We start from the raw sequence: 21,487 nt of genomic DNA, 5'->3' as shown, positions 1-21,487 counted from the left end.
TAAATTTTCGATAAAATTTAAATTTTTCTTTAAATATTTTTATAAAATTCATCAAAAATTAATTTTTATGAAAATTAAAATTTCAAATATGAACGACGCCCATGTAAACATTCACCATGGGGAACGAAGGACAAGCCAAAAAAAGGCCCGTTATCATTTCTGTCCATTTTTATTTCAAAAAAATTTAACATTTTTTAATTTTCCTTAAGAAACTTTAATTAAAATTCAGGTAAGAGCTGCATTTGCTTCCGAATGATAATTTTTCACCTTCGAAAACCAAAAGGGCGGATACATGTTGGGCGTCAAATCGAACGGCGTCGTCTCCTCTCGCTTATTTTTCACTTGAATCATCGAATATTGCGACCATTCGAGTTTGCAGAACTTCCGTTTTGATGAATTTTGGATTTTTAGTTCGATACAAAAGACGCGATTCCTGTTTTCATCGGGATTTTGTCCCTTTTGACGTCTTCCACGCTGTTGGATTGGATTTTGACGCGGTTTAAGCACAATTATGACCATGTCGTTGTGCAAGCGATAATGCCCCGTGTGGATTGTCGTGTCAAAAGCAGCATTTGCGACGTTTTTCAGCTTTGCCACGGAGTTTTGAGGCTCGTCGGAACTCGTGTACATCATCAAAGTGCCATTTGGGAAGAATCGAATGAAGCGATAGTACTCGATTAAGTGAATTGGCCTGTAATATTGGTCTTGGAAACTGTTTTCGCCGTATCTTAGGTAGCTGGTTTTGCTGATATAGGCGCCGGAAAAGAGTACGCGATGCCGTTCGTAAAACATTTGACGCCAGGAGAGATAAGGGGAGTCATCGAGAAGACCAACGTTGACGCCCCATACCCTAAAAATGAAAATTTTTATTAAAATTTGACAAAATTTTGCTTGAAAATTGACTTACTTGACACAAATTGCCCTCCAAATCTCCGTGTCACGCGCAAAAACGTAAAATCCCTTACAAACTTCCGAACATTTGTCCAAAGATTGCACATCCAATTCGTTGGAAACGACCCATCTGAAGATATAAAGGATAATTTCCGCCGGTAAATCACAAAAATGAGCTCCTGTCGTTATCAAAACCTTATCACTGCCGCTTCTTTTGCAAATTTGCCCGGATTTTTGCAAGAAAAGTTGAAAGCGAAGCAGTAAATCGACATTTGACAAGTCCTCGTCGTCATCCAACTCCTCTTCATTCTCTTCTTCTTTGTCATTTTCTTCGTTATTGTTCGTTTTATCCTCATTTTTGTCTCGTTTCTCGCCTTTTACCTTACTCTGCATCTTATTTCTCTCATAAATTCTCTTTTCGATATCCGGCACAAGCTGAATCGCCCTCCTGTAAAGTCGAATAGCATCATACAACTTTCCTTTCCTCTCCAATTCAGCTCCTTGAAGGAAAAGTTGCGTCGCTCTTTGTTCCTCATTCGGATCCAAGCTCAATTCTGACAAATTTTCAACGAGATCGGATGTTTCGTTGTTGTTATTGCCCTTCACGGAGGCAGATTCGCCTTTAATTTCGCTCTTCCATTGATTTCGGAACTCATCGAGCTCTTTTTCGGGATCTTTTGGCGCGGAGGAAGACGATTCGTCGTCAGAATCTGCCCCAAGATCGACTGAACTGAACTAAAAATAAAAAAAAATTTAATTTCATAAAAAAAAATTAACTTTCAAAGGCTTCCTTACCATTTTCGAGTCGCCTTTTTTCAATTGACAGCACTCAATAAACGAATTACCAAAATAAAAATTCCTGTTTTGATCGGCAAATTCACTTCCATTACCTTTTGATGTGTGAAAAAGTCTTGAAAACTCAAGAAAATTATTATTTTTTTTAATTTTCTATCGGAATTTTATTTCATTGCAGCGAAATTCGACGTAGAATTATCAGCTGGCGTTTGACAGGAGCTGTCATCCTGCGAAAAAAGTAAACATTGAAGATTGCACTTCGAGAAAATTGTCGGAAAAATACTTAAATTCAAGTTATTACCGGAAAATCAGTGATAAGAGGTACGTTTGCACTTGTAACTAACGATTGTCTCTTGGAAAAAATTGAAATTTTGTCTCAACGCATGTTATTTTTTGATTTTTTCATTATTCCATGAACGAAACGAAAAGATGGCATCCATTTTTTGTGCACCACGGCACTCATCCATTTTAATTTTTGTTGAATTTGTTTTCATTGCAACTAATTTTCGGTTAATTTCCGCATTTTTAGTGTATTTTTAGCGTCTGTGATAGAAATCGTGACACATCCGACACCAAACCACACCTTCACCCCGAGATTCTCTTAGAATTTTAGATAAAAAACCAAAAAATAAACGAAAAAAATCATGGAACTTGATCCGAGTGCGATAGAAGTGAACCAGATAACAGATTTTAACTCGTATCTGCAAAGCATCGATGTCACAGATCCGCTAATCATTGGGCTCGTTGTGTTCCATGTCGGCACCCTTGTGACAATTCTCCTTACGCGAACCTTTACAAACTTGCAAATTTTCATTTTTTGTTGTCTGCTGTCGCTGGTGTACTTTTCGGAGAGCATTAACGAGCTAGCCGCCCAAAAATGGGCCTCCTTCACGCGCCAACAGTATTTCGACAGTGACGGCATGTTCATGTCTATCACGGTTTCCATGCCCGTGCTCCTTAACTGCATGCTCCTCATCGGATTGTGGCTCTACGAGTCGACCCAAACGATGTCGCGAATAAAATCGTGCCAAGCAGCGGCGGCAATCCGTCTCCAAAACGAAGTCAAAGTCGACAATACGAAGAAGACGTCGTAAAAGGCGCCCGCTCGAAGAGACTGATCATCACGAATCTTTTTTTTTTGTTTCATTCCGATCGAATTTAATTTTTTTTGAACAATCGTGCCTTTATTTTGCCAAAAAAAAAATTTTTTTTTCGAATTTGCGTCATTATTGCGCCATTTTATTATTTAAACCTAAAGTTACTTAAAAATGTCGTTAAGTTGAAAAAAAAAAATGTAATTAATTAATTAAGAGAAAAAAATAAAATTTTATGTGTTGAAAAGCTTTGTATTAATTTTGTCCCGTTTTTCTTTCTTGTAGATCTCCATCGCGATGGGAGGCTGGCAACTCGAAGTGTTCCGAATGGGTGTTTACATGGCATTTCCCGTGGGTCTCTTCTACTGGTTCAACCAGCCGGAGTATTTCGAGAAGTGGGTTGTCGAGAAGAAGCGACAAATGTATCCGCCCGAGAGCAAAAATAACCACGATCAAATTCAAAATCTCATAAAAGACATGAAAGACAAGGACAAGGAAGTGTATTTGAGGCAGTTGCAGCAAATGGATAGTAGAAATTGATTTTTTTGCTGAATTTGGTTAATAAAAATATTTAGTTTTTGATTTAAAAAGGAGTTTTTCATTTATGGCTTTAGAAATTTCAACGGACTTATTTTGAATTAAAGCCACGCATGGTCAAAACCGGTTTAGAAAGTCATCGTTGTGAAAGAGATGAAAGCGCATTTTCTGATGAGAATTGTTTAAAAGTCAATTTTTGATCAACTTGAAGCTTAAAATTGAATATTTGATCATTTTCGATTTTTATTTTAATAGTCCTTTTGATGACTTTTTAGCTTGAAAATTGATAAATATGAAAAATCATGAAAAAATTTTCCTTTGACACAGTTTTGTTTTGAAAACTAAATCAAGAGCAAAAAACTGTGTCAAAAACTGTGTCAAAGCCATTTTTGTCAAATCTTGCTCTAAATGGATAAAAATTTGTCAGACGGCTCTAATTTATCATTTTTAATCATTTTATAACTCAAAACTGCCAAAAAATTGAAACTGAAAAAAATTTTTTTCTTTGACACAGTTTTGATTTGAAAACTAAATCAAGAACAAAACTGTGTCAAAAACTATGTCAAAAACTGTGTCAAAGCAATTTTTGTCAAATTTTGCTCTAAATGGATAAAAATTTGTCAGAGGGCTCTAATTTATCATTTTAAATCATTTTATAACTCAAAACTGCCAAAAAATTGAAACTGAAAAAAAAATTTTTCTTTGACACAGTTTTGATTTGAAAACTAAATCAAGAGAAAACTGTGTCAAAAACTATGTCAAAAACTGTGTCAAAGCAATTTTTGTCAAATTTTGCTCTAAATGGATAAAAATTTGTCAGAGGGCTCTAATTTATCATTTTTAATCATTTTATAACTCAAAACTGCCAAAAAATTGAAACTGAAAAAAATTTTTTTCTTTGACACAGTTTTGATTTGAAAACTAAATCAAGAACAAAACTGTGTCAAAAACTATGTCAAAAACTGTGTCAAAGCAATTTTTGTCAAATTTTGCTCTAAATGGATAAAAATTTGTCAGAGGGCTCTAATTTATCATTTTTAATCATTTTATAACTCAAAACTGCCAAAAAATTGAAACTGAAAAAATTTTTTTTCTTTGACACAGTTTTGATTTGAAAACTAAATCAAGAGAAAACTGTGTCAAAAACTATGTCAAAAACTGTGTCAAAGCAATTTTTGTCAAATTTTGCTCTAAACGGATAAAAATTTGTCAGAGGGCTCTAATTTATGATTTTTAATCATTTTATAACTCAAAACTGCAAAAAAAATTAAACTGAAAAAAAAATTTTTCTTTGACACAGTTTTGATTTGAAAACTAAATCAAGAACAAAACTGTGTCAAAAACTATGTCAAAAACTGTGTCAAAGCAATTTTTGTCAAATTTTGCTCTAAATGGATAAAAATTTGTCAGAGGGCTCTAATTTATCATTTTTAATCATTTTATAACTCAAAACTGCAAAAAAATTGAAACTGAAAAAAATTTTTTCTTTGACACAGTTTTGATTTGAAAACTAAATCAAGAACAAAACAAAAACTGTGTCAAAAACTATGTCAAAAACTGTGTCAAAGCAATTTTTGTCAAATCTTGCTCTAAACGGATAAAAATTTGTCAGAGGGCTCTAATTTATCATTTTTAATCATTTTATAACTCAAAACTGCCAAAAAATTGAAACTGAAAAAAAATTTTTTCTTTGACACAGTTTTGATTTGAAAACTAAATCAAGAACAAAACTGTGTCAAAAACTATGTCAAAAACTGTGTCAAAGCAATTTTTGTCAAATCTTGCTCTAAACGGATAAAAATTTGTCAGAGGGCTCTAATTTATCATTTTTAATCATTTTATAACTCAAAACTGCAAAAAAATTGAAACTGAAAAAAAAATTTTTCTTTGACACAGTTTTGATTTGAAAACTAAATCAAGAACAAAACTGTGTCAAAAACTGTGTCAAAGCAATTTTTGTCAAATCTTGCTCTAAATGGATAAAAATTTGTCAGAGGGCTCTAACTTATCATTTTTAATCATTTTATAACTCAAAACTGCCAAAAAATTGAAACTGAAAAAAAATGTTTTCTTTGACACAGTTTTGATTTGAAAACTAACTCAAGAACAAAACTGTGTCAAAAACTATGTCAAAAACTGTGTCAAAGCAATTTTTGTCAAATCTTGCTCTAAATGGATAAAAATTTGTCAGAGGGCTCTAATTTATCATTTTTAATCATTTTATAACTCAAAACTGCCAAAAAATTGAAACTGAAAAAAAAATTTTTCTTTGACACAGTTTTGATTTGAAAACTAAATCAAGAGCAAAACTGTGTCAAAAACTGTGTCAAAAACTGTGTCAAAGCTATTTTTGTCAAAGTGATCAAAAGTTATAGAAAATGTCTTTTGGATGCTTGAAAATTGAAAAATACGTAAAAATACGTAATTTTCATTTTGAGAGCCCATTTGATAATTTTTAGGCTTGAAATTGATCAAAAATCATACAAAAGTGCTTTGGATGCCTTTCTGATGGTTCTCAAGCTTGAAAATTGAAAAATAAAAATTACGTAAAAAATACGTAAAAATTACGTAAAAAAATACGTAATTTTCATTTTGAGAGCCCATTTGATAATATTTAGGCTTGAAATTGTTCAAAAATCATACAAAAGTGCTTTGGATGCCTTTCTGATGGTTCTCAAGCTTGAAAATTGAAAAATAAAAAATACGTAAAATATACGTAATTTTCATTTTGAGAGCCCATTTGATAATTTTTAGGCTTGAAATTGATCAAAAATCATACAAAAGTGCTTTGGATGCCTTTCTGATGGTTCTTAAGCTTTTATATTGAAAAAGAAAAATTACGTAAAAATTACGTAAAAAATACGTAATTTTCGTTTTGAGAGCCCATTTGATAATTTTTAGGCTTGAAATTGATCAAAAATCATACAAAAGTGCTTTGGATGCCTTTCTGATGGTTCTCAAGCTTGACAATTGAAAAATAAAAAATACGTAAAAAATACGTAATTTTTGTTTTGAGAGCCCATTTGATAATTTTTAGGCTTGAAATTGATCAAAAGTTATACAAAATGTCTTTGGATGTCGTTTGTATGGTTCTCAAGCTTGAAAATTGAAAAATAAAAAATACGTAAAAAATACGTAAAAATACGTAATTTTCATTTTGAGAGCCCATTTGATGAATTTGAAGCTTGAAAATGATCAAAAGTTATAGAAAATGAGAATTTTTATCGCAGTATTAACAAATTTCAACAGACAGACATCAAAAACCCCTCAAACGTATTTTCCCATTTCATAAACGTCATTCGCTTATCGTACACGCCACTCATGTACGTGTCCCTGTAGAGTTGTCTTGTGACAACTACACAATTTTTCGCTTCGTTTTTGCTCAACTACAAAACCAAATTTCATCATTCAAAGCCTCCGAAGCCGCAAAAAGCCCGCTAATGACCGTCTAATTGTGCAACTTCCGACATCACAAACCCGAAAAAAATGCGCATTTTCTTCATATTTCTCCACAAATTGCTGTTACTCGCGTTGGCTGTGTACTGGCTCGGCGAATTTGTCTTGACAAAGCTGCGGGAATTCCTCAGTAGCGGCAATCCAGACGACTTGGAGCGCGATCGTCGTTATATCGAACACAAAATTCGCAACTTGGAACGAAGTCCGGTACATTTGGCGATCATTTTGGGCAACGAAGCACCGCAGTACGGCGTCTTGGGTAAATTAATTATATGGGCAGCTGCTGCGGGCATCAAACACATCAGTTTGTACGATCATGAAGGTGAGTTGTGAACGTGGCTGTTACGCGATAAGCGATCTTATCGTTGAATCTTGTTTTAGGTGTGCTAAAGAGGGACAACGACAAGGTGCGAAAACACGTAAAAGCACTGAAAAGTGATCACGAGCAGATTTTGTGGGGTCCTGACTTCAATAATGGTGCCGTTGACGCCGTTCCGCCGATGAATGGATACAAAACGCGCCTGTTTGTCAACTTTTTTGCACCAGACGACGGAAAAAGACGAATTATAGAGACATCACAAGACTTGGCTGCGGATGTGAAGCACGGAAAATTATCGATAGACGAGATTACGATCGATTTTGTAGACAAATCACTTAAAAAACACATTTATGGATTGCCGGATCCAGATCTCGCATTGTATTTCGGGGGAGTTTGCAGTAATTTTGGGTTTTTACCGTGGCATACGAGACTAACGGAGTTTTTGAGCATAAAATCGCAAGCGAATGTCACATCTCCGGATTTTGTGCGTTCACTTTTTCGATTTTCCAAGTGCGAACAACGTTTCGGGAAATGATTCCGTACTTTTCTCGCCCCCCTATTTGGAGATATACTTAGGATTAATATATACTGTAGCGTTAAATTGTTTTACGTCGTCCTATTTATCACTTGCATGATGTTAAAAACTTGAAATTTTGAAAATTTCCGATGAAAAAACGTAAGAACCGATTAAAATACATGTTTAGTAATATTGAAAAAAATTATTTTCTACATTTGTCCACATTGCGATATTACAACTGGCAGTTTTGGCTTGTTATTTGGACCTGTGGGTACATTTTCGATCTTTCGCATCACAAGTAAGCCATCCAAGACGCGCCCAAAAACGACATGTTTGTTGTCCAAAAAGTTACATTTGGCGCAGGTAATGAAAAATTGACATCCGTTGGTGTCTTTTCCGCTGTTTGCCATGGAAAGTAAGCCCGCGGCGTCATGCTTCAATATGAAATTCTCATCAGCGAACGTACTTGTGCCAAAAATTGAACAAACTCCGGTTCCATCTCCCTAAAAAAAATATTTTTTAAGTCAAAAAAATTTTTTTTGGATAAAATTCAAGCTTACATTCACAAAATCGCCTCCTTGAACCATGAAATCTTTGATGACACGATGAATTGAAGCCCCTTTATACCCGTAGGGAATGCCGTCTTTGCGATATTCGCCCGTACAAAATTGCCGGAAGTTCTCTGAGGTTTTTGGAGCGACATCAGCAAATAATTCGAACAGAATTCGACCGATTTCAGCAGTTCCTACTGTGATGTCCCTAAAAAAGAGGTAAATTTTTAAAGGTTAAGTTAATTTTTTTAAATTTTTATTTAATTTTTTACTTACATGAATACTACTGGATTGTCTGGATGTCGTAACATACTCTCAATTTGTGTCCAAGTCGGCATTTTTATGCGATTTTATAGCAAATTGTTCCAAAAATAGTCAAAATCCTTGTAAATGTAGCTCAAACGATTTCGGCTTTTTCGATTTTTATCGTATTTCAATAATTTTCTGTCAAGTTTTTAACGAAATTTGTTTAAAAATTTAACTTTTCTTTGATTTTTGAGTTAAAATTTAATTAAAATCCTTTAATTTTAGGAAAAATCAAGGAAAACTGTTGATTCAAGCTTGTTTTTGTTGATAAGCAATTCAAAATCAGTCACAGCGCCCTCTGGAATGTCAAAAATGTCATTGAAAAAAAAAACAAATCAGCAGTAAAATTGTCTCGTTCGAAAAAAGCAAAAATTTTATGTAATCAGAAGCAAAATTGAGCAATAACCAGTGTTACTCACATTCCAAATCCCTCAATAACTGTAAAAAAGTGCAAATTTCGTGTAATTTTCCTCGGATAAATGTGAAAATTGGTCCAAATTTCTATGTAGGTCGTGTGTGTGCGTGTATGTCACAAGGAACGATAATAAAAATTAAATGAAAAAAGTGGAAAATTGAAAACTCATCGTACACACGTAACGCTAATTGGAGGTAATGGCACACGAAATTGTGAGTGATTGGTTGCAAGAGTACTCAAAGTTGGAAAAAGATGAGCTAAAGTCGTTCGCTGCCAACCACGAAAACGATCATGAACTCAGCTCGGCCCTTTTTACGATTCTCAGCGAACGAAGCAAGTATCCCGACTTGATTCATGCGATTTGCAATCAATTGCATAGCTTTTATCGATCACATTTGCCTGAGTTACGGCGTGTCGCCTTGCAATTCGTGCCGAATTTCATCTACATTTATTTGGCGGCGATCGCGCAAGGCGAACGAAAAAGCACGAGAAGTATCGAGACGCTGCTCATCAGCATTTACAACTACGAGATCAGCAACGAAGATGGGCAACCGAAAGTTGTGTCGTTCCGGATGCCCGTGTTGGCGCAACCGTCGATGTATCACGAGGAAAAAACCTTGCATGCCACAGATCTGAAGCGATGGGAGGTCTATAGCAATAAGGATGTGACTTGGGGTCCGCATCAACCCATTGAATCGTTAAACGCTCAAAATAGGCCGAAAGTGATGACGGCACTGATGTTCGTGTACAACCAGCAACTCAGTCAGATACAAAAAGTCGCGTTATATCACTTGTGCAAAGTCAGTTCGGCGATGGTGAATCAGGGATTCGCGCAAGTAGGTCATGCGCATCGCCCGTCGTACGGAAATGACCCGTCTTCGGTGACTCTGAAGCCCCCGCCACGCATTCCAATGTCATCGAAGCTCCTGCTGGAGTTGCTGCATGCCACGTACTTTGCCATGTTCAATGAATTTGCATCAGCTGCCATCCAAACGGTCGACGACATTCACAATCGGGCGTGTTTCGAGATGTTTTCCGATGTAATTCTCGTCACGAGCGCCATTCGCAACTTTTTGAGGACAAATCCGTCGGGACAACCCTCCGACGGGCCCATGGGCATTTCGGTAGCATTATCGCCTGCGACAACTTCCGTCGTCATGTCGAAATCCATGATCACAAATGCTTCTTTCAGAACGAAAAAACTGCCGGACGACATCCCGATACAAGCGGAAGACGCCCAAGGTCATTTGACGAGCATCAACGAAGATGGCGAACCGGATTTACAGAATAGCAGTCGAAATAGCACCGCGCGCGCCAGCAAAGACGGCACACGAATGCATAAAATCGGTTTTAGTGGCTTACGGAAGTTGAAAGATAAGGCGACGGCAGATAAAAAGGACAAAGACAGCGCCGATGGCAAACCTGCGGTGAAAAATGGCGTTCCGCCGGAAGTAGCGCCACGTTCGGAAATGTCGTTGTCGAAAAAACTCCTCGAAAAGAAAGACAAACTCATCGGAAAGTCATCATCTTTATCGCAAGCAAGCATGGATGTCTCAGAACCGCCAGAGAAAACAAGTAGTAGCCCGCTTGCCCTGCTAAAACGAAAATCCAGCAGCATCGATGTCACAATAACGACCCAACCAACCGCCGAGAAACCAGAAATTGCCAATGGAAATGCCCCCAACGACATGCTGAGCCCCACTTATGAATTCGGAGACTCCTTTGACTCGGACAGTGATATCAATCAGACGATCGCATCCATGCAGGGCAACGGCGGAGGCGATATCAAGTCACAAAATATGACAGTGAGTCAAGTTTAGGCAACAAAAAAAAATTTAAATGTATGTATCTTTATTGCAAAAAACCAACAACTTCACTATAGGAACCAAATTATAATCGATGGTGTTTGTTAAATCATTTAAAAGTTTATGAAAAGTTGTGTCGTGAGATAAAAAAAAAATAATATATATAGAGAAATATTTAAACTTAAGGACAAACCGCTGTACTATTAATAATAATTATAAAAAAAAACTAAATTTAAAAAAATGTGAAGGTTAAAAAAAAGGAGATGAGAAAAAAAATATTTAAGGGGATTCCACGGAAACTAAGTTTTAAGTTAAAAAAAAAACGGGCAAAGAATGCACCAAACACGCTTCTTCTTCAGAAATATTTCGTCACTGAAAAGACTTACTAACTTAGCTATAGCAAGGTGTGAACGCAACTTTAATAAAAAAAAATCATAACTACTGAGGCTGATCAATTTTCTCTTCTCAAACTAATTTTTCACTCTAAGGAGTTAAGGTCGAGACAATTATGAAAAATTTTTCACGTTATTTGATATTTTAAGTAAAATTAAGCAATTCTTTAAAAAAAATTTAGAATTCAAAATCATTTCAAAAATTTTTAACGGCAAATATTTGAATTGACATTTACAAATTCTGACTTCAATTTCTAAAAATTTTAAAGAAATTTAAATTTTTCAATATTTTTCATGGAAGAAATTACCTTCAAAATAAAGAAAAATAGAAGTTTTCCAAAAATTTTGAATTTTTTTATGAAATTTTTTTTTATAAAATTTTATATTTTTTTATTTTATTAAATGAACAATTTATTAAATTTCTTTTAGAAAAATTTTAAAAAATTTTTGAAATAATTTTTTGACTAGTTTTTTTTTTCAATTTGACTCTGAGAAAATAATTAAAATTTATTATTTTAACGGTAAAAATTTTAAATTGACATTTTAAAAAAATTCAACCAAAAAAAGTGAAAATTTTATGAGATTTTTTGAATTATCTGTCTAAAATGAAGAAAACTTCAGGAAATCTTCATAAGTTTCTAAAAATTTTAGAAAATTTAATTTTTTTTTTATCTTAAGTTTTTTGAAATTTTAAAAATTTAATAATTTTTATGAAAATTTGTAGATTAGTGTCAATTCAAATATTTAACCGTTAAAAATACAATTTTTTGCGAATGGTTTTATATATTTACATATTGAAATTTCAAATTTTTAAAAAAATATCAAAACTTTATGTCAAAATATGTTAAAATTTATTTGAGAATTTTTTTTTTTGTAAAAAGACTTTTTTCAAAACGAACTTTTGGCTTAAAATAAAGCCTTTTGAATAATTTTGAACATTTTTATCTGATTTTGAAGACGAATTGTATTTATAAAATTTTTAACGGTAAAATTTTTGAATTGACATTTACGAATTTTCGTTAAAAAATATGAAAATTTGATAAAATGTTTAAAGAAAAAATATGATTTTTTAAATTTTCATGAAAAATTTTGAAAAAAAAATTATGAAAAATGTTCAAAAAGGGAAAATTTAATAAGAAAATCTTTAATCGTGAGAAATTTTTAAAACTTGCCTCGACCTTAATAAAAGATATTTCGGTATTATTACTTTTTAGCATCAATTATTTCATAGAATAGCAATAAAATTTTGTTATGTTGTTTTTATAAATATAGTTTTCTTCCACTATTTATCGGATACTTGATTAGATGTTGTGTGATTCAATTCACTGGTTAATATTAAAAAAAAAAGAAAATTATTATACAAATAAATTAATTGCATTGTTGAAAGATTAAAAAAAATTTTTTATTCATTCCCGTGATATGGGAGATATTTTTTTTATATTACAATGTTCAACTTCTTATACAATTAAGAAAAAAAAACGCGGCTTTAAAATATTTATAAATATTCAATCCACAGGAAAGTTTGATTTGTTCCAAGAAAATTTAACTAAAATCCGATCCGTAACCTTTTTTTCCATTCCAATTTCGATCCAACCTGTTGTTGTTTTTTACTATCCCTGAGCAGCTTTTGCTTTATTTTTCGTCTTTTTGACCTTTTTCAAGCCATCCATATTCGATTTCATCACTTTGCCAAAGAGTTCCATGAATTTCGGGACATCGTGTTGCTTGACAACGGTCGAAAGTTTCTTCGACTTTGACTTTGCTCGGATTAGGCACATGTATTCCTCGGGCTTTGGCAGTGTTCCTTCTTTCGGTGTTGGCTTATCGTTGCCGTCATCTACAAAAAATGTTCAAAAATTAATATTTTAATGAATTTCAGACCCGAAATGAGACTTACATCGCTTCAGTGTGATCGTAAATGAGGATTTATCTCTGGCACCTTGCGCTAATTGTGTTAATTTCTGCAAAAACTGCAAATGGAAAGTAACAAGTCATTCAAAATTATTATTTTTTACTGAAATTACTCAACTTACAACTTCATATTCTAACAAAACCATGTCGAAATCGAATCTATAACTGAAAATGAGGCTCAAAAATTGCTTAAATCCCACAGGAAATGTCTTAAAAATGGATTTTCCTTTTATTTTGTTCCGAAAATCCTGTGTTTGGAGCCACGTTGACGTTTTAACGCGACTTGACAAGTGCCCAAGTTGCATTTTTTGAACATTTTCGCCTCACTTGTCACAGTCACCTTTGCAAAACACAATTTTTATGAGAATTTTCTGCGGATAATATTCGAGGATGTTGCTCGTGTCTGCCTTCCAAAGGTAATTTTACTGATTTTCAACATTTTTGCCATTTTCTGATGATTTTTGTTCGTAGATTATCCCTTTCCTCGACGACACTTACGAGAGGCATCCACACATCGAGTGCTTTGCTGTTCCGAGGCACTCCCGTGCTCTGCGCTGAGCCTCTGAAGAAGAAAAAGAAGATCGATCCAGCAATTTTGAAGGCTCGGGAGGAGCGACGACGTAAAAAATTGGAAAAAGCTATCCGTAAATTGGAGAGAAATGAGAAACAATTGAAACCGATCGAGGAATGTGAGGTTTCTTTAACTCTAAAAGACGAGCAAAAGTAAGAAATTTCTTAAAAAACTAAAATTTTTAATAAAAATTGATTTTTTTAGGCAACGTGAACGTAAATTAGCCCCTTTGACAGACGAAATCAAGGAACAACGTGCCGCTTTGATCAAAGAATGGTGCAATTATCGCAACGAACAAAAAGTTCGCGATGTTCAACTCATGGAAATGCTGAATCAGTCACACATGAAGGCCTTACAAGAGCTGCGGGCCGTTTCGGAAGACCTGTATCAAGAAGCAATTCAACCGGATCACACTTTTATTCCGTTTTTCACGAAAATGCTCGTTGCGACGCCTCCCATAGACAATTACGAGAGTCCTGACGGCGAATATATCGACATTTCCAAAAAGTGGGAATAGAAAATGGGGGATTTTAGAATAAAAATAGCGCAGTTTGAGTGAAATTTATTTCATTTAGCGTGATTTTTATTGTTATTTAGTTTAGCGGGTGATAATTTTTGTTCAAAATTAGTGCTTTTTTAGTCCAATCTGTCGTCGTCGCCTTCGTCATCGTCTTCGTGCGACGCACCCTCATCCAGTCCCTGAAACAGCTGATTAATTAAGTCGCCGAAAATGCCGCCCTGAGGTCCCTGACGCGCCACGGGAGCATTAAAGAACAAAACGCCGACTTTTTCCAAGTATTTTTGGTACGCGGGATCACGATCGATGCTCGGTTTGTACAGTTCGCACAGCGCCTTGAACATGGCGAGATTTTTTCCCGTGTCTATTGCTTTCAGGAGGAAGTAGATGAAATTCAGGAGCGGTAAGCTGAATGGCGGTTGCGTTGTCGCAATTTTAGGATGGTATTTTGTGTATGTCTCGAACGTTTGGTTTGCCGACGTTTTGCCGTCCTTCATGCAAAGTTGCTGCAAAACGGTATTTGCGATGAACAAATCGACTTCTTTCGCGTAACCTTGCCCGCTGAGCTCGATAAGGAATTTCGCGAATTGTCCCGAATCTTTGGACAGAATAAAATGATGTCGCGCCTGCTCTAAATTACCTTCGTCCCATAAAATTGCGGCAATTTGCTGATGCATGAGATGTTTGAGCGTTTCTGTGCCACTGAGAGCTGCCCATTTCACGGATTTCGCTAAAAATGTCTCGCGTTCGACAATGGGCCCGATTTTTCGCATTAGTCCCGCTAAATTTCGCACCCATTTTTCCTTATCTAAATTCTCTACTTTATCTAACGAATCGACGAGCAACACAGCCAAGTCCGTAGCCGACGATTTTTGGTTGAATTCCAGCAGCTTGGTGCTGCCGTCATAGAGTAACGTGATGACTTCATCGTATTTTTTCTGTGTCGAGTACCGATAATAGAGCGTTCGGTACATCTGATGAGCCTCATAGTAGTTCCCGTTGTCCAAGGAGAGAGATAGTCTGCGAAAAATAATAACACGTAAGAAATTTACATGAAAAAAATTTTTTTTTCTTACTTTGCTAATACTCTGCTAACACCTCCGCTACTTCTTACAGCCATAACTACCAACTAACATCAACAAAGACCCCGGAAATAATCAAAAAAACTGCGATTTTAACAAAATTTCCCGAAAAAAAATAAATATTCGACCACTTTCGTCAAAACTTTTTCTGGAAACGTCAAATTCGTTTGACAGTTGCTGTCGTCGGAGGTAAATAAAGCACGTTGGATTATTTACATCGCGAGAATGGCACCGAAAAACAGGAAATTTTTCAAGAAAAATTACTCAAAGAAGCCAAATAAGCCCAAATTCAAGGCGAAAAAGTACAATCCGGACAAAAATAAGACGAAATTCAAGCATATCGCGCGAAATCAAGAGGCGGAAGATGTTTTGAAGCGCATGAGAAATGCCGAACTCAAGCGGGAGGAACGCCAAAAGCGAATTGAAGAGGATTCAGAGGCTTCGGAAGCGAGCGATGTTGAGCCTGATCCTTTTGAACAACTTTTGGAATCGATTTCTACCAAAAATGGGGTTAACCAGAAAAGTCAAGTAAGCTCCGATGAGGATTCAAGTGCTGAGGAAAGCGAAAATTTGGATGAAAGTGAGGCGGAAATGGATCACGAAGCACAAAATGAGGATCCAGAAGACGAAAATGAGGATTTCGAAGAAGAATCTGACGTTGAAATGGGCGAAGAAGAAGTAGAAAACGAAGAAAATGCGTCAGAAAATGAAAATTCAGGCAATGAAGAGCAAGAAAATGACGATGCAAGGTCAGAATCTTCAGAAAAGTCCGAAAAAGAGGAAGTTGAAACAGATGTGAGTGATTCCGAGATTGAAGAATACGATGAAAAAACGAAATCAAACGAAACTGATGACCCTTTTGGCATTCATCTCGACAATGATCTCCCCGAAGGGCTTTTAGATGCTGTGTCAAGTGCTGAAAAAAATTTTCAAAGGACTCCTGTTGATTGGAAATGTCTTGGCAAGCTACTATTTGAGATTCCCCAAAGTAAATCCGTTGACAAACCACGCCCTAAAGGCCTTATCTCCTTGGATGACGTCGAAGTTTTCGCAAAACCCGGAAAAGTGCCCGAAATAATCGACGAAAGTAGTTCGAATCACATAAAAAATCAAATTTGGAGCAATTTTGGTAAAGCGAATGAAGTAAATTTGAAGGAAGGAGACAAAAATTTCACGCCGCTGCAAAAAGAATTGTTTTCCATCATCAATAATTATCAAGATATTTACTTTCCGCAACGAAATTTCAATAATGCTGAAGAAATTCGCTTTATTTATTCGTTGCACGCCTTAAATCACGCCATGAAGACACGAGCTCGGGTGCTTCATCACAACGCGCGTCTCAATAAATCCGCAAAAGATGCTGCTGTGCCCGATTTTTGCCGCGATCAAGGTTTAACGAGACCAAAAGTGCTCATTGTCGTTCCATTTCGTGATTCTTGCTACAAAATTGTCAATAATTTCATCGCGCTGTTCTGCAATAACGACAAAAGTAAAGTCATGAACCATCCGAGGTTCGAATCTGAGTTTACGGGCAACGAACTTTTCTTTCCGAAGCGAAATCCCAAACCGGAGGACTATGAAAAGATCTTTGCTGGCAATGTAGATGACAATTTTCGACTTGGCATGTGCTTCACGAAGAAAAACATCAAATTGTACACGGATTATTACAATTCCGACATCATTATTGCCTCGCCGCTCGGTTTGAGACTGACAATTGGAGCACCCGGCGAAAAAGATCGCGATTTTGACTTTTTGTCGTCGATCGAGATGCTGATAATGGATCAGGCGGAGATTTTTTACGCGCAAAATTGGGAACATGTCATGCACTTTTTGGATCACATGCATTTGAAGCCGGAAAAAATGCTGAATACGGATTTTTCGCGGGTTCGAAGTTGGATTTTGAGCGGATTGTCAAAGTATTATTGCCAAACTTTGCTGTTTACGTCGCATGAATTGCCGGAATTCAGGTCGTTGTATAACAATAAGATGCTGAATTATCGAGGGAAAGTGAGGACAATTAATCCTGTTGATGTTGGTTCGATTCGACATGTTGCTGTTAACGTGCCACAGGTAAGAAATTTAATTATTTTTTTTCAAAAATTCATCAAAAAATTTAAAATTAAAAAAAAAATTTAATTTAATTTTTCAATTATTTTTCTTTAATTTTTTAATATCATTTATTAAATTAATTTCATTAAAATTTTATAGCTGGAAGTGAAAATTAATTTCCCTCATAATAAGAGGATTTTGGCTGAAATTTTTTTTTGATCAATTTTTTTTGCTAACATCTTTAAATGGCTCCTGTACATCGGAAACGCAAAATTTGGAAAAAGTCCAAAACAAAAGTTGTTTCTAAAGACAAAACCTTCAATTTGAGACGGAGAACGGTGATCTAACTCAATTTTCAAAAATGGGTACATGAGCCCTCATAATAAGAGGATTTTGGCTGAAATTTTTTTTGATCAATTTTTTTTTGCTAACATCTTTAAAAGGCTCCTGTACATCGGAAACGCAAAATTTGGAAAAAGTCCAAAACAAAAGTTGTTTCTAAAGACAAAACCTTCAATTTGAGACGGAGAACGGTGATCTAACTCAATTTTCAAAAATGGGTACATGAGCCCTCATAATAAGAGGATTTTGGCTGATAATTTTTTTTTTGATCAATTTTTTTTGCTAACATCTTTAAATGGCTCCTGTACATCGGAAACGCAAAATTTGGAAAAAGTCCAAAACAAAAGTTGTTTCTAAAGACAAAACCTTCAATTTGAGACGGAGAACGGTGATCTAACTCAATTTTCAAAAATGGGTACATGAGCCCTCATAATAAGAGGATTTTGGCTGAATTTTTTTTGCTAACATCTTTAAATGGCTCCTGTACATCGAAAACGCAAAATTTGGAAAAAGTCCAAAACAAAAGTTGTTTCTAAAGACAAAACCTTCAATTTGAGACGGAGAACGGTGATCTAACTCAATTTTCAAAAATGGGTACATGAGCCCTCATAATAAGAGGATTTTGGCTGAATTTTTTTTTCATCAATTTTTTTGCTAACATCTTTAAATGGCTCCTGTACATCGGAAACGCAAAATTTGGAAAAAGTCCAAAACAAAAGTTGTTTCTAAAGACAAAACCTTCAATTTGAGACGGAGAACGGTGATCTAACTCAATTTTCAAAAATGGGTACATGAGCCCTCATCTTTAAATACATCGAAACGCAAAATTTGGAAAAAGTCCAAAACAAAAGTTGTTTCTAAAGAAAAATCAATTTGAGACGGAGAACGGTGATCTAACTCAATTTTCAAAAATGGGTACATGAGCCCTCATAATAAGAGGATTTTGGCAGAAATTTTTTTCTTTGGCAGAACCATCCAAAATAAACTTTCAATCTAAATTTAATAAATTTTATAGCTGGAAGTCCTTTTTCACATAATTTTTGATAAAACTTGCTCCATAACGCTTTTTGGAATAAAAACTAAAAAGCGTTATGAGGCCTAAAAAAATTTCATTTAAAAAAAATAATTTATAATTTTAATTAAACTAATAAAATTTTCTTTTTTTTTTTAGATTTTTCAACGAATCGAAGTCTCATCGCTTGACCAATCGTTCGACGAACGCTTCAATTACTTCACCAAAACAGTTCTGCCTCAATTCAAAACCCCCACGATGGCTCATTGCTTGGTTTACGTGCCAAGTTACTTCGATTACATCCGCATCCGAAACTATTTCAAGAAAGAAGAAGTCAGTTTTGTCCAAATTTCCGAATATTCGAAGGATGAAAAGGTCGCTCGTGCTCGTGACATGTTCTTCCACAGCTCAGCGCATTTCCTTCTCTACTCGGAACGCGCGCATTTCTTCAAACGAACACGCTTGAAGGGCATCCGCAACATTATCATGTATGCTCCGCCAGCCTGGCCCCATTTTTATGCCGAAATACTAAATCTCATGCACGAAAATTACCAAAACTCGCGAGATGGATGCGAAAATAGCATGAGCGTGACTTTGTTGTACACGAAATACGATTTGATGCAAGTTTCAGCGATCGTTGGGACCGAAAGAGCAACAAAAATGGCAAAAGTTGGCAAGACAACGCACATGTTCATGAATGATTAGACGAAATTTGTATCAATTTGGTACAAAAATGTTGTAAAAAAATATATTTTTTATTTAAATTCAAAGTCTAGCTTGTTAGTTTCAAGGCAATAATTTACAGAAAAATGCATTTCTGACATTTCTTTTGTTTCAGAGACGAAAAAGACGCCTTGGCGAGACGACATTGACCACAAAATGAACTCATTTTCATGGATTTCACTCCTTGGACCTGTTGAAATTACCGATTTGGGGCTCGAATTTAATTGCCAATCAATCCAAATGGCAATTCCGTTACATTTTGAAGCAATTTTCAGCATTCCTTCATTTTTGTATGTCGATTGAAGGTCCATGACGTCAATTTCTAACAAATTTGTGGCTTTCCCACTCGCTCGACAAGGATATTCCCATAAGGCATGAATTTCTACTTCAGGATCTGCCATGTTAATTGCTCCAAGAATCATTTCATCGTACTTTGACATGTCAAAACCCTCCACAGAGCCAAGCGGCGATCGAATTTTGTGTAAATCCAAGAAATTTACCGGAATTGCTTTTATCGTAGCTTTGCAAGGAGCGATTTTAACGTCATTCGGAAGCTCTAATTGATGTTTTTTGATGAAATTCAAGTGTTTCAAGTCGTCCCATGGCAGCACAGCGACGCAAGAAGGCTCAAAAAGTACATGTGTAACGGAAGGTAACTTGATTTTATCACAATTTTCTTTGACATTCACGTTCCAAAGCTTGTTAAAGTCCAAAAATTCCTCCAAAACGTCTTTTAAAATGCGATTTTCTTCGATAACGAACACTTTTGATGGTGTCGGTTCAATTTTAGATGCTGCCAAACCGATTAGAGGACATCCATTGCCAACCACAAGTAACGTGGCGTTCTTCAAATTCCAATTTTCGAGATGCGAAATGAGCTTTTTGTTGCGTAAACTGTCGTTAAGTTGCATAATTCGCGATCGAGATGTCGTTAAATGAAGTCCGCAGGTGCAAGAAGGTTTTTTATTCAACACGGGAGCTTCAGTTTTGCCAATTTCGAACCAAAGTGAGAACTCGTCATGATTGGAAATGATTTCAATTTCACGTTCCTCGCCTAATAAAGTGTTCGTTTGCGGTAAATAGTAAATTGCTTGTATCCAATGGTCTCGCCATGGAATACTTTGTTGCGGAAGACCTTCAGATTTGGTTGAATCGAAGTCGGGATGAGCCCAGTAAGGAGCACAACTGAGAATAACTTCCTTATCGACATCCATTTTTAGGTCCCAAAACATAAAAACGCCATGAGCTAAGCCCGTTTGAACGCATTTTACGGTTTTCACAGCTTTTCGATGCTTTTCCAAGGGAATTTTGGAGGAAAAATCAAAGTCAAATACCGCTACAGGTTCTGTTAATGCCCGAAAATTACTTTCCGTCAACTGACTTAATTGCAAATCCTGTAAAGTTGCTTCGCCCGGACACTCATTTAGCGTTTTTGGGGTTCGAAGTAATATTTCTCCATCCAAATTTGCGATACTTTTCACCGTATTCCATGAATTAACGATGGGACTTTCAATTATTTGCACGTAAATCGTTCCCAAAGTCGGCACAACGATGCAATCTTCTTCCAAAAGGTGTTCATGTGCGTGATTAAATGTCTCAATAGCACCTTCGCCAATGAGTTCTGTGTCAAAAACCTCCGTTACGAGGATATTTGCGCGTTTTTCCATGTCTTTGCCGACAACGAGTTGCGTCGAATGCTTTTTTATGAGCTGAATTTTGTCAGACATCCCGTTGGCGGCGATAATTTTTGCTGCACACTCGACGGCACGTTGAAATCCGTCACAAGCGACGACAGAATCAGCTCCCAATTGAACCGCCATCATCGAAAGGAGGCCTGTTCCTGTGCCGATATCCAAAACATTTGCTTGGAGACCTCGTTCGTGCATTCGATTGATAGCTGCTTTTAGTCCGAGGTAGTATTTTTGGTTACGTTCGGTGTCGTGAAGCATATCAGCGAAACGAGAACGAGCAATATCCTACAAAAAAAGGAATTTTTAATGAAAAGTTAAATATGGGAACATGCCATGACACGAAACTTACCTGATTTTCGTCGAATTCATCCTCGAATGTTGTGATTTCCGTCATTTTATGTCTTTTTAAGACTTGTTTTAAGGAATTTTCTTGAAATTTAATGAAATTATGGCGTAAATCTTCGATAAAATTGATGAAATATGGGAGACAAGACTTCTCATAGAAGATAAC

General features: G+C 35.7%; 11 protein-coding genes across 11 annotated transcripts; 6 read left to right on the top strand and 5 right to left on the bottom strand.

Moving 5' to 3' along the window:
* Positions 1–160: 160 nt before the first annotated feature.
* LOC134834163 (F-box only protein 9) lies at positions 161–1,848 on the bottom strand. Its single transcript, XM_063848732.1, has 3 exons — positions 1,687–1,848; positions 908–1,626; positions 161–850 (listed from the first exon to the last, which is right to left on the bottom strand). Exons 1-3 carry the CDS (start codon positions 1,687–1,689, stop codon positions 226–228), a joined length of 1,347 nt encoding a protein of 448 aa, XP_063704802.1. The 5' UTR covers positions 1,690–1,848; the 3' UTR covers positions 161–225.
* A 55-nt stretch (positions 1,849–1,903) lies between these two features.
* On the top strand, positions 1,904–3,363 carry LOC134834129 (protein PET100 homolog, mitochondrial). The gene is made up of 2 exons (XM_063848684.1): positions 1,904–2,007; positions 3,066–3,363. Exon 2 carries the CDS (start codon positions 3,078–3,080, stop codon positions 3,318–3,320), a length of 243 nt encoding a protein of 80 aa, XP_063704754.1. The 5' UTR covers positions 1,904–2,007; positions 3,066–3,077; the 3' UTR covers positions 3,321–3,363.
* On the top strand, positions 2,331–2,780 carry LOC134835154 (transmembrane protein 18). The gene has a single exon (XM_063850023.1). It carries the CDS (start codon positions 2,331–2,333, stop codon positions 2,778–2,780), a length of 450 nt encoding a protein of 149 aa, XP_063706093.1.
* A 3,294-nt stretch (positions 3,364–6,657) lies between the features above and the next one.
* On the top strand, positions 6,658–7,628 carry LOC134834633 (dehydrodolichyl diphosphate synthase complex subunit NUS1). Its single transcript, XM_063849369.1, has 2 exons — positions 6,658–7,095; positions 7,155–7,628. Exons 1-2 carry the CDS (start codon positions 6,804–6,806, stop codon positions 7,625–7,627), a joined length of 765 nt encoding a protein of 254 aa, XP_063705439.1. The 5' UTR covers positions 6,658–6,803; the 3' UTR covers position 7,628.
* A 135-nt stretch (positions 7,629–7,763) lies between these two features.
* On the bottom strand, positions 7,764–8,733 carry LOC134834634 (peptidyl-prolyl cis-trans isomerase H). Its single transcript, XM_063849370.1, has 3 exons — positions 8,437–8,733; positions 8,170–8,368; positions 7,764–8,112 (listed from the first exon to the last, which is right to left on the bottom strand). The coding sequence occupies exons 1-3, from the start codon at positions 8,496–8,498 to the stop codon at positions 7,819–7,821; spliced, it is 555 nt and encodes a 184-aa protein (XP_063705440.1). The 5' UTR covers positions 8,499–8,733; the 3' UTR covers positions 7,764–7,818.
* Positions 8,734–8,814: 81 nt separating this feature from the next.
* Positions 8,815–11,302, top strand: LOC134834189 (hyccin). Its single transcript, XM_063848766.1, has one exon. It carries the CDS (start codon positions 9,079–9,081, stop codon positions 10,699–10,701), a length of 1,623 nt encoding a protein of 540 aa, XP_063704836.1. The 5' UTR covers positions 8,815–9,078; the 3' UTR covers positions 10,702–11,302.
* A 1,148-nt stretch (positions 11,303–12,450) lies between these two features.
* On the bottom strand, positions 12,451–13,273 carry LOC134834345 (signal recognition particle 14 kDa protein). The gene is made up of 3 exons (XM_063848976.1): positions 13,112–13,273; positions 12,976–13,048; positions 12,451–12,915 (listed from the first exon to the last, which is right to left on the bottom strand). Exons 1-3 carry the CDS (start codon positions 13,133–13,135, stop codon positions 12,689–12,691), a joined length of 324 nt encoding a protein of 107 aa, XP_063705046.1. The 5' UTR covers positions 13,136–13,273; the 3' UTR covers positions 12,451–12,688.
* A 32-nt stretch (positions 13,274–13,305) lies between these two features.
* Positions 13,306–14,125, top strand: LOC134834780 (large ribosomal subunit protein mL40). The gene is made up of 3 exons (XM_063849554.1): positions 13,306–13,405; positions 13,461–13,712; positions 13,765–14,125. The coding sequence occupies exons 1-3, from the start codon at positions 13,380–13,382 to the stop codon at positions 14,075–14,077; spliced, it is 591 nt and encodes a 196-aa protein (XP_063705624.1). The 5' UTR covers positions 13,306–13,379; the 3' UTR covers positions 14,078–14,125.
* LOC134834778 (Golgi to ER traffic protein 4 homolog) lies at positions 14,118–15,321 on the bottom strand. The gene is made up of 2 exons (XM_063849553.1): positions 15,154–15,321; positions 14,118–15,097 (listed from the first exon to the last, which is right to left on the bottom strand). Exons 1-2 carry the CDS (start codon positions 15,195–15,197, stop codon positions 14,197–14,199), a joined length of 945 nt encoding a protein of 314 aa, XP_063705623.1. The 5' UTR covers positions 15,198–15,321; the 3' UTR covers positions 14,118–14,196.
* A 36-nt stretch (positions 15,322–15,357) lies between these two features.
* Positions 15,358–19,267, top strand: LOC134834774 (U3 small nucleolar RNA-associated protein 25 homolog). The gene is made up of 2 exons (XM_063849549.1): positions 15,358–17,229; positions 18,722–19,267. Exons 1-2 carry the CDS (start codon positions 15,385–15,387, stop codon positions 19,265–19,267), a joined length of 2,391 nt encoding a protein of 796 aa, XP_063705619.1. The 5' UTR covers positions 15,358–15,384.
* A 50-nt stretch (positions 19,268–19,317) lies between these two features.
* Positions 19,318–21,482, bottom strand: LOC134834776 (protein arginine N-methyltransferase 7). The gene is made up of 2 exons (XM_063849551.1): positions 21,326–21,482; positions 19,318–21,261 (listed from the first exon to the last, which is right to left on the bottom strand). The coding sequence occupies exons 1-2, from the start codon at positions 21,368–21,370 to the stop codon at positions 19,318–19,320; spliced, it is 1,989 nt and encodes a 662-aa protein (XP_063705621.1). The 5' UTR covers positions 21,371–21,482.
* Positions 21,483–21,487: the final 5 nt, after the last annotated feature.

Source organism: Culicoides brevitarsis, chromosome 3 (genome assembly GCF_036172545.1).
Source record: "Culicoides brevitarsis isolate CSIRO-B50_1 chromosome 3, AGI_CSIRO_Cbre_v1, whole genome shotgun sequence".
In the NCBI taxonomy this organism is placed as follows: domain Eukaryota; kingdom Metazoa; phylum Arthropoda; class Insecta; order Diptera; family Ceratopogonidae; genus Culicoides; species Culicoides brevitarsis.
Note: the sequence above shows the minus strand (reverse complement) of the source record. Positions and strands in the feature narration are given on the sequence as shown.